This window comes from Salvelinus sp. IW2-2015, linkage group LG7, assembly GCF_002910315.2.
Source record: "Salvelinus sp. IW2-2015 linkage group LG7, ASM291031v2, whole genome shotgun sequence".
NCBI classification, from domain to species: domain Eukaryota; kingdom Metazoa; phylum Chordata; class Actinopteri; order Salmoniformes; family Salmonidae; genus Salvelinus; species Salvelinus sp. IW2-2015.
In genome coordinates this window covers 12,767,250-12,783,570 of record NC_036847.1, presented here as the reverse complement: position 1 = coordinate 12,783,570, position 16,321 = coordinate 12,767,250, and the positions used below count along the sequence as shown (strand labels likewise).

At 43.2% G+C, this 16,321-nt stretch overlaps 2 protein-coding genes across 7 annotated transcripts in view; both read right to left on the bottom strand.

The window, feature by feature from the left end:
• LOC111966414 (pleckstrin homology domain-containing family N member 1) overlaps window positions 1-907 on the bottom strand; it is a 27,871-nt gene extending 26,964 nt beyond the window's left edge. Inside the window, 2 exon segments of the mRNA XM_023991022.2 lie at window positions 708-739; window positions 741-907. Coding sequence (XP_023846790.2) covers window positions 708-739; window positions 741-785 — 77 coding nt within the window. The 5' untranslated portion in view covers window positions 786-907.
• A 12,402-nt stretch (window positions 908-13,309) lies between these two features.
• Window positions 13,310-16,321, bottom strand: part of klhl17 (kelch-like family member 17) — a 34,264-nt gene continuing 31,252 nt past the window's right edge. For all 6 annotated transcript variants that reach the window (XM_070444435.1, XM_023991018.2, XM_070444436.1 and 3 more), the window contains one exon: window positions 13,310-16,293. In XM_070444435.1, the coding sequence (XP_070300536.1) occupies window positions 16,065-16,293 (229 nt within the window). In that variant the 3' untranslated portion in view covers window positions 13,310-16,064. The remainder of the gene's footprint in view (window positions 16,294-16,321) is intronic.

The window sequence follows — 16,321 nt, the reverse complement described above, 5'->3', positions numbered from 1 at the left end:
ATTCTATCCTAACCATTCTATATTATCTTAAACCATTCTATTCTTTAATTATCTACATTCTACTTCTATTATTCCTCAAACCATTCTATATATCCTAACCATTCTATTATATCCTAACCATTCTTATTATTTATCCTAACCAGTCTATTCTATCCTAACCATTCTATTCTATCCTAACCATTCTATCATATTCTTATCCTAAACCATTCTATTCTATATCCTACTCTATTCTATCTCATTTTATCCTACATTCCTACATTCTATTCTATCCTAACCTTATATTTATTCTTCTAACCATTATATTATATTCGTATCCTACATTTATATTATATATTCTATCCTACCATTATATGTATATTCTATCACTAACCATTGTATTTTCTTCCCATTCTAATTTGGGTCAGATACTGATAAGGGAAGGGAACCAGATTATCTGACAAGAACAAAAACTACAGTTAAACAGGGAGATGCAAATAAGAGGAAAACAGTAACTGTATCACACAGTTGGAAATATACCACTGCTCATGTGCTCTCGTGTACCCCTGTGATCCTGTCTCTGATCCCATAAACTCCCAACTCCATTTAACCGTACAGCTCAAAACACTGTGAAAATACCAATAATTCCCTCCATCTCCAATACCACACCACAAACAAGACATGTATGACATTAAGACTCTGCCTGTGTTGTGAGGTTTGCCCTTCCTTACCTGTTCCTGCGTATGAAACTCTTGCGCGATGGAGAACCTGAAGTTGTGTTGGGGAACACATGACATGCTGCTCCCCATGCTGCTCTACTGTTGTCGGGCTGTCCGCTCCTCTATAGATGTCCTGTATTATGTTCCTCAGTGATGGTGACTGTACAACCCAAAGCAGACGGTGTGGAGGCAGTGTGCTTACTGAAGTCCGGCAGATACTGAGGGAGAAGAGGGATAGGGCGAGGGTTGTATCGGCAGATCAGTGTGGGTATGTGTCAGTGAGAGTGTGTGCGCGCAGGGGGCGGGGCTTTGAGTTGTGTCAGGGCGGTGTGTGTGTGTGTTGTGTGTGTGTGTGTGTGTGTGTGTGTGTGTGTTGTTGTGTGTGTGTGTGTGTGTGTGTGTGTGTGTGTGTGGTGTGTGTGTGTGTGTGTGTGTGTGTGGTGTGTGTGTGTGTTGGTGGTGTGTGTGTGTGTGTGGTGGTTGTGTGTGTGTGTGTGGTGTGTGTGTGTGTGTGGCGCGTAGGGGTATTTCACACCCTGCGTGGGATCCCTCTGTTAAAGCCATTCCACAACAAAGAAATGGGGGCAGAGCGAAGTGTATCATTTCTCTCCTTCCACCAGCCAAATGGCCTCATTCAATGTTTAATACTATCATGAAAAGACAGGTCACTCTGAATTGATGGTGGTTGACGGTGGTGTCAATCAGAGGGGGAGGAGTGACCTTCCGACTGGGACATGTCTGAGCCTGTTGCCCAAAGAAGTATTTATTATTGGCCCATATACATTGAGCACAACGTTGTCACTCTGAAATGTAAGTAATGACAAAGGATGTGATATTAGTGTTAGTGTTAGCTAGCTACATAGTTGTCTTTGCTGTCCTTGTTCTAAGACAATTGTGTAGTTTAGACTAATTATCTAGCCAGTTACCTGCCAGCTACACTTTCAAACAAGTCAACAACGCAGCCACTGTAGCTAGCCTACTTCAGCAGTACTGTATCATTTTAATCATTTTAGTCAATAAGATTTTTGCAACGTAAGCTTAACTTTCTGAACATTCGAGACGTGTAGTCCACTTGTCATTCCAATCTCCTTTGATTAGCGTAGCCTCTTCTGTAGCCTGTAGCTTCTGCCTCCTTCTTTCCACTCCTCTCCTCTTTTGACCTCACCCTCTCACCTTCCCCCCTACTCACAGGCAGGCAATACGCTTGACCTCATCTTTACTAGATGCTGTTCTTCCATAACTCATTGCAACTCCCCTCCAAGTCTCCGACCACTACCTTGTATCCTTTTCCCTTCGCTCTCATCCAACACTTCCCACACTGCCCCTACTCGGATGGTATCGCGCCGTCCAACCTTCGCTCTCTCTCCCCCGCTACTCTCTCCTCTTCCATCCTATCATCTCTTCCCTCTGCTCAAACCTTCTCCAACCTATCTCCTGATTCTTGCCTCCTCAACTCCTCTCCTCCTTTCTGCATCCTTTGACTCTCTATTGTCCCTATCCTCCAGGCCGGCTCGGTCCTCCCTCCCGCTCCGTGGCTCGACGACTCATTGCGAGCTCACAGAACAGGGCTCCGGGCAGCCGAGCGGAAATGGAGGAAAACACGTCCCTGCGGACCTGGATCCTTTCACTCCTCCTCTCTACATTTTCCTCTTCTGTCTCTGCTGCTAAGCCACATTTCTACCACTCTAAATTCAAGCATCTGCCTCTACCCTAGGAAGCTCTTTGCCACTTCCTCCCTCCTGAATCTCCTCCCCTCCCTCCCCCTCCTCCCTCTCTGCAGATGACTTCGTCAACCATTTTGAAAAGAAGGTCGACGACACCGATCCTCGTTTGCTAAGTCAAACGACACCGCTGGTTCTGCTCACACTGCCCTACCCTGTGCTCTGACCTCTTTCTCCCTCTCTCTCCAGATGAAATCTCGCGTCTTGTGACGGCCGGCCGCCACAACCTGGCCCTGTGACCCTATCCCCTCCTCTCTTCTCCAGACCATTTCCGGAGACCTTCTCCCTTACTCACCTCGCTCATCAACTCATCCCTGACCGCTGGCTACGTCCCTTCCGTCTTCAGAGAGCGAGAGTTGCACCTTCTGAAGAAACCTACACTCGATCCCTCCGATGTCAACAACTACAGACCAGTATCCTTCTTTCTTTTCTCTCCAAACTCTTGACGTGCCGTCCTTGGCCAGCTCTCCTGCTATCTCTCTCAGAATGACCTTCTTGATCCAAATCAGTCAGGTTTCAAGACTAGTCATCAACTGAGACTGCTCTTCTCTGATCTCTTCTTGGTGTTAGATGCACTATTGTAAAGTGGCTGTTCCACTGGATGTCATAAGGTGAATGCACCAATTTGTAAGTCGCTCTGGATAAGAGCGTCTGCTAAATGACTTAAATGTAATGTAAATGTAATATTAAAACAGAGGTCAGTCTCTTGTGGCTGTTCTATATAAAACAGCTTACAAAAAAAGGAAATAAACATTTTTCCCACATCATGTATAAAAACATATATTTTTTCAGTAACACGAGAACATCCCTTTAAACCCAAAATGAACTGAAATGTGTATATTATATTAAATTTTATGAAAAGAAGATATCGTCCATGTTTAGCAGACCAGAATGTTATGTCATTGCTGTATTCTACCTATGTGTCCCTAAACATGTGTACGCTGTTTCACACCAGAAAAGTCCGGCCTTGAGCCATCCCGTTTTCAGTCATCCATCCTTTTGACTTCAGCATTCTAACAGTCTAATAAGTACATTTCATATATGCCTTCGCAAAAATAATTATTTGGTTGTGTTTATGAAGGTCTTGGGTAACATTCGAATACAAAGAAGAACACAATAGTATATTAATTTATGTTACTGTAGGCTCTCTAAAAACACCACAATTCAAGTGTTAAATCCATCACAAAGAAATACATTTTCCTTATGGCAGGTTTTAAGAAACATTATGGAACTAAGCACATATATTCAAAATAACAAATAGCTGTAACGCTCGTCGTTTGGAGAAAGAGAGGAGGACCAAACTGCAGCGTGGTAAGTATTCATTATGCCTTTTAATGAAAACGAAACTCGAACAAAACAACAAAACTAACGATAGACGAGAATGAAACGAAACAGTCCTGTCTGGTGACATACACAAAGACAGAAAATAAACACCCACGAAACACAGGTGGAAAAAGGCTACCTAAGTATGATTCTCAATCAGAGACAACTAACGACACCTGCCTCTGATTGAGAATCATACCAGGCCAAACGCAAAAACCAACATAGAAAACGGAACATAGACAACCCACCCAACTCACGCCCTGACCATACTAAAACAAAGAAATAACAAAAGAACTAGGGTCAGAACGTGACAATAGCATATTTTTGGTTTTATTATATTACTAGTCTTTGCTTTGTAACCTGGGCTATATGTTACCCATGTGGCATGGAACAGCTGTTATTCTGGTAAGAAGTCATATTTGGAAATAGAGCTAATCTCTTAAAATGTTAAAGTTATTTGGCAAAGGTAAGTGTTTTGGAAGCCTCAGAATTAGCTTTTTTTCATACTATATAGACGACGTCATACCTGCATGTGACTGTCAGAGGATTTGAAAAAGTTACTTGTTGGCCCTCCATTTTCTTGCCTTTGTGTCAATTCCAAGCTACCCATGCATCTCTTCTTTTAGGTTACAATTTGACAATTGATAATATTGTCACCCATCAGACTGTCAATTTAATCTTGTCTTTAGGCTAACTCTATTATTATATGTGTGAAATTAGTTTTGATAGAGTTTAGGTGTAGTTGGGCCATCATCAGCTGCACAGGCTGATGGTGAATGACTAGCGGTGAATGAGGGGCAGGAATTTTGTGATATTAAAATTCTAACAACATTAGTGTGTTAAATATACTTATTTAGGAAAGGTCAAGGACGGAGGTGGGGCATGACTTTAATAATGGCAGAGATAGGCCTATTTCAATTTTAAATTAATATGCCGTCAAAACGACTACTTCAGTGCTTCTAGTGTTAATCATCGACTGATACTTGTTTGCATATGAAAGAGTTCCATATTTAAATTAAATCTACAGTTTCAGCAGGAGGGCAGTCGATATACACAAGTTCCTGTTTGATGACGGATATTAAGTGTTATAACCAATAATTATATTGTATAGTGTTATGGTAACACTGCTAATATTTAATTTAAAAAAAACTGTCAGATGAATTCCTCTCTTGGTGTTTCATTGTCATCAGGAGCAACAGAGGAAACATTTAACAAAATCAATACACCATGCGGATAGACCAATATGTCATATTTTAAGACTTATTATAAACTGAGTGGTTTCGAGCCCTGAATGCTGATTGACTGAAAGCCGTGGCTTATCAAACCGTATACCACGGGTATGACAAAACATTTATTTTTACTGATCCAATTACGTTGGTAACCAGTTTATAATATCAATAAGGCACTCGGCATTGCGTCGTACGTAACAACAGCCCTTAGCCGTGGTATATTGGCCATATACCACACCTCCTCTTGCCTTATTGACTAATTATGACCTAGGCCTAGTTACTTTAGGACTAGGAGCACTGCAAGTGTTTCACAATTTCTTAAAAACATAATTAGAGGTTATTATGAGTAGAGAGGGCACACCTAAAAAACTAAAATGTCCATTCAAAATGAAACCAAAACCAGAGATTTGTCTTAACAGACAGTGCTCGTTTCTGGTCAAAGAATGAGTCACAAACTCAGCTTTAATTCCAGTTTCTGTCTATGACTGGACTTTAAACGTCCTGGCCACATTATATGAAATAGACACATTTCCAATAAACTGACAGTTCATCCCAAGCTGCTGAACCATAATGTGCAAACCAATCCACCCAAGGCACTAAACAGTCATCATACTAGTTAAACTCAATGGGAGAAGCTCCAGTCTTTAAGAAAGCAACCTAAAGCCTGTATGAAAAGCCGCATTTACCATAACAAAGTTGTGTGTTGCTCAAGCGGAGTAATTTAATCAAGAGGGAAGGTGGAGTGTATAGCTGTTATTTGATAGAGACAAGCATTATTATAACAGGTGTCAACCTTACCATGAAATGCTTACTTACAAGCCCTTAACCAACAATGCAGTTCAGAAAATATTTACTAAATAAACAAATGTTTTAAATAAAAAGTAACACAGTAAAATAACATTAACGAGGCTATATACAGGGGGAACTGGTACAGAGTCAATGTGCAGGGGTACAGGTTAGTCGAGGTAATTTGTACATGTAGGTAGGGGTAAAGTGACCATGCATAGATACTAAGCAGCAAACAAAAGTTTGCGGACACCTGCTCGTGGAACATCTTCTTCCAAAATCATGGGCATTAATATGGAGTTGGTCCTCCCATAGCTGCTAAAACAGCCTCCACTCTTCTGGGAAGGCTTTCCACTAGATGTTGGAACATTGCTGCGGGGACTTGCTTCCATTCAGCCACTTGAGCATTAGTGAGGTCGGGCACTAATGTTGGGAGATTAAACCTGGCTCGCAGTCTGTGTTCTAATTCATCCCAAAGGTGTTTGATGGGGTTGACTGCGGCCAGTCAAGTTCTTCCACACAGATCTCGACAAACCATTTTTGTATGGACCTTACTTTGTGCACGGGGTCATTGTCATGCTGAAATAGGAAAGGGCCATCCCCAAACTGTTGCTACAAAGTCAGAAGCACAGAATCGTCTAGAATGTCATTGTATGCTGTAGCATTAAGATTTCCTTTCACTGGAACTAAGGGACCTAGCCCGAAACATGAAAACAGACCCAGACCATTATTTCTCCTCCACCAAACTTTACAGTTGGCAATATGCATTAGGGCAGGAAGCGTTCTTCTGGCATCCGCTAAACCCAGATTCATCCGTCAGACGCCAGATGGTGAAGCGTGATTAATCTCTCCAGAGAACACGTTTCCACTGCTCCAGTGTCCAATGGCGGTGAGCTTTACACCACTCCAGCCGACGCTTGGTATTGCACATGGTGATCTTAAGCTTGCGGCTGTTTGGCCATGGAAACCCATTTCATGAAGCGCCCAACGAACAGTTATTGTGCTGACGTTGCTTCCAGAGGCAGTTTGGAACTCGGTAGTGAGTGTTGCAATGCGCTTCAGCACTCGGCGGTCCCGTTCTGTGAGCTTGTGTGGCCTACCACTTCGTGGCTGAGCCCTTGTTGCTCCTAGACGTTTCCACTTCACAATAACAGTTAACTGAGGCAGCTGGGTTCGAAGCAGGGTCGAAATTTAAGGAACTGACTTGTTGGAAAGGTGGCATCCTATGACGGTGCCATTTTCAAAGTCACTGAGCTCTTCAGTAAGGCCATTCCACTGCCAATCTTTGTCTATGGAGATAACATGGCTGTGTGCTCAATTTTATACACCTGTCAGCAACGGGTGTGGCTGAAATAGCCAAATCCACTAAATTGAAGGGGTGTCCACATACTTTTGTATATATAGTGTATGTCACAGAGAAGTTGTAACACTGATAGTGTGGGTTGTAAAAGTGTTGCCAGACATTACAACCACTGGAGCAGACAAGATAAAGGGGAGTTGGTGTCACAGGAGGCTGCTGAGGGGAGGACGGCTCATAATAATGGCTGGAACAGAGCAAATGGAATGGCATCAAACATATGGAAACCATGTGTTTGATGTATTTGATACTATTCTACTAATTCCGCTCCAGCCATTACCATGGGCCCATCTAGTGGTTAGAGCGTTGGGCAGTAACCGGAAGGTTGCTGGATCGAATCCCCGAGCTGACGAGGTAAATATCTGTCATTCTGCCCGAGCAAGGCAGTTAACCCACTGTTCCCCAGGCGCCAAAGTTGCGGAAGTCGATTAAGGCAGCCCCACGCACCTCTCTGATTCAGAATACATTGTTGGATAACTGACTAGGTATCCCCTTTTCCCCTTTCCTCCCCAAGTAAGATGCCACCAACCTGGCGGGTATATAGCATAATCAGAAGTGATGTCTTGACTGTGCAGTGTGTATGTGTGAAAGATAAGTCTATCATATGGTGTCATGGAAAAATGTATTTGCGTGCTCGTCTGCAACTGCACACAAAATGGTGACTTACCTACACTCAAGGCTCCAGTCACACATGCCTATCCTTGAAGAAAGTAGCGGAAGTGTCTACTTGGGAAAATAAACAGTTTGTGGTGATGGATGGGAAGTTTTACTGACTCTTTTTACTGACTCAGATCATTTCGACTCGTTCAGTCAAAAGAAAGAATCATTCGACTCATTTTGTTCATTTAAGTCAGTAATGCCCAGAGTATGCAGGACCCTACACCGGCGAATGATTAACTTAAACTTGAAAGAGTCATGATTCTACAAATCTCTTGTTCACATCTCATTCACAATAGGGGTCTTATTGGAGCTGTCATTTGTGACTGAGACATGTAAACGTTTGCTTTAAACAATGTACATTTGTTGATTGCTAGGCATAGAAATACAATTGTTTCTTGATACATTTGAAACAAGGTCTAGTTGTGGCCGCAACCGGACTAGATTGTGAACGACTCTTGGCAGAATGCATAGCTTAAATGACTGCCGTGAGGGTGATAGGCACAATTCGCAAACTGTTAAAAAATAACAAATCTTTCACAAACTGCACATTACTAACAGTTTGGGAAAGTTCTCTCAGCCGTCATTTCGGTCTCTGTCAAGTTTCCATGGGATTTGTTAGTTTGTTAGTGATGAGGGCACCAAGGAACTTGAAGCTCTCAACCTGCTCCCCGTCGATGAGAATGGGGAGCAGGTAGTCCACAATGATCTCCTTGGTCTTGATCACTTTGAGGGAGAGGTTGTTGTCTTGGCACCACAAGGCCAGGTCTCTGACCTCCTCCCTATATGCTGTCTCATCGTTGTGTCATCTGCAAACTTAATGATGGTGTTGGAGTTGTGCCTGGTCGTGCAGTCATAAGTGAACAGGGAGTACAGGAGGGGACTGAGCACGCACCCCTGAGGGGTCCCTGTGTTAAGAATCAGCYTGGTGGATGTGTTGTTACCTACCCTTACCACCTGAGGGCGGTCCATCAGGAAGTCCAGGATCCAGTTGTAGAGGGAGGTGTTAAGTCCCAGGGTTCTTAGCTTAGTGATGAGCTTTGAGGGCACTTTTGTGTTGAACGCTGAGCTATAGTCAATGAACAGCGTTCTCATGTAGGTGTTCCTCTTGTCCAGGTGGGAGAGGGCAGTGCAATAGAGATTGTGTCATCTGTGGATCTGTTGGGGCAGTGTGCGAATTGGAGAGGGTCCAGGGTGTCTGGGATGATTGTGTTTATGTGAGCCATGACCAGCCTTTCAAAGCATTTCATGGCTACAGACGTGAGTGCTAGAAGGCAATATTCATTTAGACAGATTACCTTTTGGGCACAGGAACTGTGGTGGTCTGCTTGAATCATGAATGTATGTATTACAACCTGGGTCAGGGAGAGGTTAAAGACAAAACAATGTCAGTGAAGACAATTGCCAGCTGGTCAGCGCATGCACTGAGTACGCGTCCTGGTAATCTGTCTGGCCCTGCGGCCTCGTGAATGTTAACCTGTTTTAAGGTCTTACATCGGCTACGGATAGCGAGATCACACAGTCATGTTCCCACATCGGTTTTCAGAGATTGATGACTCTATACTTATTCAACATACACTATATACAAAAGTATGTGGACACCTCTTCAAATGAGTGGATTCGGCTATTTCAGCCACACGTTGCTGACAGGTGTATAAAATTGAGCACACAGCCATCTCCATAGACAAACATTGGCAGTAGAATGGCCTTACTGAAGAGCTGTGACTTTCAACGTGGCACCGTCATAGGATGCCACCTTTCCAACAGGTCAGTTCGTCAAATTTCTGTCCTGCTACGGCTGCACCGGTCAACTGTAAGTGCTGTTATTGTGAAGTGAAAATGTCTAAGCGCAACAATGGCTCAGCCACGAAGTAGTAGGCCACACAAGCTCACAAAATTGGACCGCCGAGTGCTGAAGTGCATAGCGTGTAAAAATCGTCTGTCCTCGGTTGCAACACTCACTACCGAGTTCCAAACAGCCTCTGGAAGCAACGTCAGCACAAGAACTGTTCGTTGGGAGCTTCATGAAATGGGTTTCCATGGCCTGAACAGCCGGACACAAGCCTAAGATCACCATGCGCAATGCCAAGCTTCAGCTGGAGTGGTATAAAGCTTGTGATGAATCACAACATCCGGCATCCGACGGACGAGTCTGGGTTTGGCACTATTTTTCATGGTTCGGGCTAGGCCCCTTAGTTCCAGGGAAGGGAAATCTTAACGCTTCTGCATACAATGACATTCTAATCTAGATGATTCTGTGCTTCCGACTTTGTGGCAACAGTTTGGGAAGGCCCTTTCCTGTTTCAGCATGACAATGCCCCCATGAACAAAGCGAGGTCCATACAGAAATGGTTTGTCGATCAGTGTGGAAGAACTTGACTGATCTGCACAGAGCCCTGACCTCAACCCCATCGAACACCTTTGAGATGAATTAGAACGCCGACTGCAAGCCAGGCCTTATCACCCAGCATCAGTGCCCAGCCTCACTAATACTTGTGGCTGAATGGAAGCAAATCCCCGCAGCAATGCTCCAACATATACTGGAAATCCTGCAGCAAAGGGGGGACCAACTCCATATCAATGCCCATGATTTTGGAATGAGATGTTCGTCGAGCACATACTTTTGGTTATGTAGTGTAGTGTGTCATGTAGTGTATCAAATAACCAACAACCAATTTCACAATGACTTTACATTATTTTGTTTCAAGCGGTTTAATCCTCATAAACCTAGTCAGGCTGCCACATCTTTTTCAGAGAACATCAAATAACCAATATTTACTTCAGTCATCATAGCACTGAGACTGCACTCATGAAGGTGGTAAATGCTGTTTTAATGGCGTCAGACCAAGGCTCTGCATCGGTGCTCGTGCTCCTAGACCTTAGTTCTGCTTTTGACCCAAAGCAATCACCACATTCTTTTGGAGAGATTAGAAACTCTAATTGGTCTACACAGACAAGTTCTTGCCTGTTTTAGATCTGTTAGAAAGATATCATTTAGTCTCTGTGGATGGTTTGTCCTCTAAATCAATTGTACGTTTCGGTGTTCCTCAAGGTTGTTTTAGGAACACTTTTGTTTTCACTATATATTCTACCTCTTGGTGATGTCATTTCGAAACACAATGTCAACTTTCACTGCTATGCGGACGACACACAGCTGTACATTTCGATGAAACCCCAAAATTGGCTACCCTGGAAGCCTGTGTTTCAGACATACGGAAGTGGATGACGGCAAATGTTTTACTTTTAAAGTCGGCCAAAACAGAGATGCTAGTTCTAGGTCCCAAGAAACAAAGAGATCTGCTGCTGGATCTGACAATTAATCTTGATAGTTGACAGTCGTCTCAAATAAAACTGTGAAGGACCTCGGCGTTACTCTGGACCCTGATCGCTCTTTTGACGAACAAGAATATTTCAAGGACAGCTTTTTTCCATCTTCATAACATTGCAAAAAACGAATCCATGCTTTTGTCACTTCTAGATTAGACTACTGTCATGCTCTAGTCTCCAGCTATCTGGATAAAGTACTAAATAAACTTCAGTTAGTGCTAAACACAGCTGCTAGAATCCAGACTAGAATCCCAACATTTTATCATATTACTCCAGTGCTAGCCTCTCTACATTGGCTTCATATTAAGGCTAGGGCTGATTTCAAGGTTTTACTGCTAACCTACAAAGCATTATATGGGCTTTCTCCTACCGATCTTTCCGATTTGGTTCTGCCGTACATACCTACACGTACGCTATGGTCTCAAGATGCAGGCCTCCTTACTGTCCCTAGAATTTCTAAGCAAACAGCTGAAGGCAGGGCCTTCTCCAATAGAGCTACATTTTTATGGAATGGTCTGCCTATCCATGTGAGAGACGCAAACTCGGTCTCATCATTTAAGTCATTACTGAAGACTCATCTCTTCAGTAGGTCCTATGACCGGCAAGGCACTGGAGCGATGAACCGCCCTTGCCGTCTCTGCCTGGCCAGCTCCACTGGGATTCTCTGCCTCTGACCCTATTACGGGGGCTGAGTAACTGGCTTACTAGTGCTCTTCCATGCCGTCCCTAGGAGGGGTGCGTCACTTGAGTGGTTTGAGTCACAGACGTGATCTTCCTGTCCGGTTTTGCACCCCCTCTGGCTTGTTTCTGTGGAGGAGATCTTTGTGGGCTATACTTAGCCTTGTCTCAGGGTAGTAAGTTGGTAGTCTGTTGATATCCCTCTAGTGGTGTGGGGGCTGTGCTTTGGCAAAGTGGTTGGGGTTATATCTTGCCTGGTTGGCCCTGTCCTGGGGTATCGTCGGACGGGGCCACAGTGTACCCTGACCCACCCGTCTCAGTCTCTATGCTGCAATAGACTGTGTGCCGGTTGTGCTGCTGCTCCAGTTTCAACTGTTCTGCCTGTGGCTAGGGAACCCTGACCTGTTCACGGAACGTGCTACCTTGTCCCGGACCTGCGGTTTTTCGACTCTTTTTACCACACCTGCTGTCTCGACCCCTAAATGCTCGTCAATGAAATGCCAACTGACATTTACTCCTGTGGTACTGACCTGTTGCACACTCTACAACCACTGATTATTATTTGACCCTGCTGGTCATCTATGAACGTTTTAATATCTTGAACGATCTGGCCTTTCCTCTCTAGGTTTCTTTGTAGGTTCCTGCCTTTCTAGGGAGTTTTTCCTAGCCACCGTACATCTACATCTGTATTGTTTGGGGTTTTAGGCTGGGTTTCTCTATAGTGCTTTGTGACATCTGCTGATGTAAAAAGGGCTTTATAAATACATTTGATTGATTGAAATTTGAATGTGGGTGACAGTGACAGGGGGCTGGGTAAAAGGTGGGTAGGGTACGGTCTCTGTCTCTACTCCACTGTGTGACTGGCTACATAGCGGTGCCTGCGAGTGTGCGCCAGGCTGTAAACTCATTAACACCCACAGGACCACGGGGGACAGAGGGCAATTGACTTGTGCAGACTGCAGACACATCATTTAACCCTTTAAAACTGTCCACTTTATATGCCCCCAAGAGACATGAATAGGCTTCCATTTGACTCTTTACAGCAGAAACCGCATTAACAACAGAATTCTGACACGTTGCAGTGTACCAGTTCTTTCTAATGGCTAACAGTAAGTTTTATCATTAATACTCACTGCAATGTCTGTGTTAGTGTATTGAGTAGATGTTGAGAGTGTGTGTGTGTGTTTAGAGGTTTGTGTGCGTGTACTCTGTGTGCACACGCAAAAGCAGCCACAGGTGTGCATACTATGTGACTGAGGTCATGAGGGGTAAAGTGAGAGTGCTCAGCTGTCSACTCAGATCAGTGTGAAAGGAGAGCATGCTGGGACGATACTAAATGATACCGTAGTGGGCATAGCAACACACACAAACACACACGCTGTTAGCCATGCAACCTTCAACTGAACTTATCCTATGAACACAAAATGTTGAAAAGACATTGAAAAGTAGTCTTTTTGGGGGGAAAGACGTTGAAAATACATATTTCAAACAATTTCTCACAAGATGCTATGTTCAAAATACACTCCATAAACAACCTGGGTCCTCACACCTGAAAGCATCTTTATTTATTTTCTATACAGTGTATTGCTCCATTTCACAATAGTGCAACGTTTCTCCATACATTTTCTCGATAAATATAACATATTATAAACAAACTATGCACGTCACATTGAACAATAATGTGTTAACTAAAAAAGCTACAGTCACATTGACAATGCATTCAATCCGAGATTTTGGGTAATTCCTTATTTACATTTGATTCAACGAAATGGAGGCCAAGTTCTTGTGTGGAGATTTCACTCATGGTATATTATGAACTCACACGAACCCACCGTGTAGAATCTGGCATGGAACGTTTTAATGGCGTCATTTTCTGGTTGTAAATAGGTTTTCTGGTTGTAGAGACGCCTGGTAAGATACCAGATTACAACCAGCTAAATAAGTATTTTTCTGGTCGCTTAAAAGACCTCTTAAAACAATCTGTATACAACCTGACCATGACGTCACAGAAGACATCACTGCAACCACTTTTGCGATTTGGGGACAAAACACTTCACCATTACTGGAGATAATAACCTGCAAGAACTAACCGTTAATGGGGMTTTTTTTCGGTAAAAACAAAACCAGATCAACAAAATCCTTTGAAAAAAGGAAAATAAATAACTTCTCAGAAGTTTTACATTTGATCACACTGCGCTACATAGCCTATTTATTGAACCTAGTTAACCGTGACGAGTCAAAAACTAAAATTAGAACCTGTTGTGGTCTATTGTTTATTTTGGCTGACACAGCTCTTTAACCTCAGGTAAAGTTTCAGTATTGAGTATGTAGAAACAGCTTCATTTCCTTAACCAATCAGCCTTTGCTTTGATGTGTGCCATTTTGTGGAACTTCCAAAGAATGGTATTATCTGATAGACGTGTTCCAGAGTATCGTTAGAGCTTAGAGTTATACTACATGTTGTCACACGTTTACTACGTAAACATTGCTGTGGTAAGTTTGGATCCTTTCCAACAATACAGGAAGAGGTATTATGAGGGAAAGTACAAAACGATAAGTAACACAAAATGACAGCACCATAAATGTTTCCACATTGACATTACCGCAGCTAGTGTGAAGTATTAAGATTAGTGTTGTGTTAATTTGCCTACACATTACTTGAACCTTCTGCTCTTTAGCCATTTCAAAGCTGTCATAATCGTGATACCACTATGTGTTTATGAATGATAATGATCTATACAATGGATTGGGGTCTTCTAATTAGCTTAGCGGACAAGCAAGCTTGCATACCATAGCCTTCCATACAACAGTATTGGACATCAGTTGCCATAACTACTAATGACACCGGTTACATGTGGCAGTGACAAGGCTACTTTTGAAAAATATTTAACATTTTCAGTCAAGGTACGAACCAACAAAAGAATAAACACTGCATGAACAAAATAAACCTGTTTCTTTTAACTGTTGTCCTTTACAAATAATACAGATATTTCAGTTGACCTCTGCCCGTCTTCCAAAAGTGTCTCAGAGTAGGAATGCTGATCTAGGATCAGTTTTGCCTTTTAAATCATTATGAATAAGGGGGAACCTAGATCGGCATTCCTACCCTGAGACACTTTATGAATACGGGCCCTGATATCTTCATCAGTTTAAGAAATCCTTATCAATCCTTCACTCTGATATACTCAACGCTCAAACTGAACAACTTCCCACTTTTAACATCCTCTCTGACACACTTCCATCAATGATATGCACGACGTTAACACAACAAAATAAAAATAATACGGCACTCGAGTCGTAGCAGTGGTCCATTTGCTTTTCACAAAGCATCTTTGAAATTGTCGGAATATATTAGCTATATATATATATATATTTTTTTTTTACATTTAATAAATAATTCAACATCATATTATCTGTTCTTATATATTTTTTAAAGGAATGAAACTAATTTACAGTTTCGAGTAATGATAGATCTCGAATCAATAGCTACATTATTTTTTTCTTCTCCAGCTGGTTGGTTGGTTGAAGTTTTCCTTAGGTACAGATCTAGGATCAGCTTCCCCTCCTCAATACTAACCTTAACCATTTAAGGGGGAAATGCTGGAAAATGTATAGGGGCAACATCACTCTATTACACAAGGCTCGTCCGTAGGGTAGGACGGTAAACAACATTGCCCGTTAACGCCACCTAGTGTGACACATACAGCTGCACTACTCATTTTTATCCCTGCCTGCCAGGACACAATGTCAGTAAACATGCATGGCAGAACCAGTCGATAGCTACATTCCTAAGTTAAAATCATACATACATACATACATACATACATACATACATACATACATACATACATACATACATACATACATGTATGTGTCTCGGTTCAGAGACGGTATTTCAAGCGCTGGATTGCAAATGGTGTTTTTTTCCAACCTCTTTATCTGAGGAAAACTCTCCTGTATTCTTCAATAGAGTAGAAGCTGGTATCTTTACGGTAATACAGTGAGACTTCAGGGAAAGAGACCAGATCCAGCAGCACCCTCTATGCGTTTCTCTCTCCATCTTTCACTCTTCCTCTCACTCGCTCTTCCCATCACCTCTTCTCCCTCAAACTGTACCCCTCCCACTCAAGCCATTTTCTCCACTCTCCCTCTCGCTACCTGATTCAAGTATATGCATCCTCTCACTCCCTCCTCTTCACACAGAGCAGTTGCGTCTCTTGCTGGGGCCTGGCTGTGCAGTGGCAACCGAGGCCGAGGTTGAGGCTGAGGTCAGCCAGAGCTTAGCCCCGTGTCAAAGGCTGGTGGAAGACACAGAGAGCGTGGGCGACGAAGGCGGCGGGAAGTTGAGCAGCTCTAGGACGGCCACCCCCACACTGCTGCGCCGCGTGAACATGCAGGAGGCCGCCACCCACTTGTTGCTGCGCGGGTTGTACTTCTCAATGGAGTTGAGGCTGGAGCTGCCGTCGTTGCCGCCCACCGCGTACAGCCAGCCGTCCATAGCCACCAGGTCGTGGGTACTCCTGCGGGAGGACAGGACAACGTGCAGAT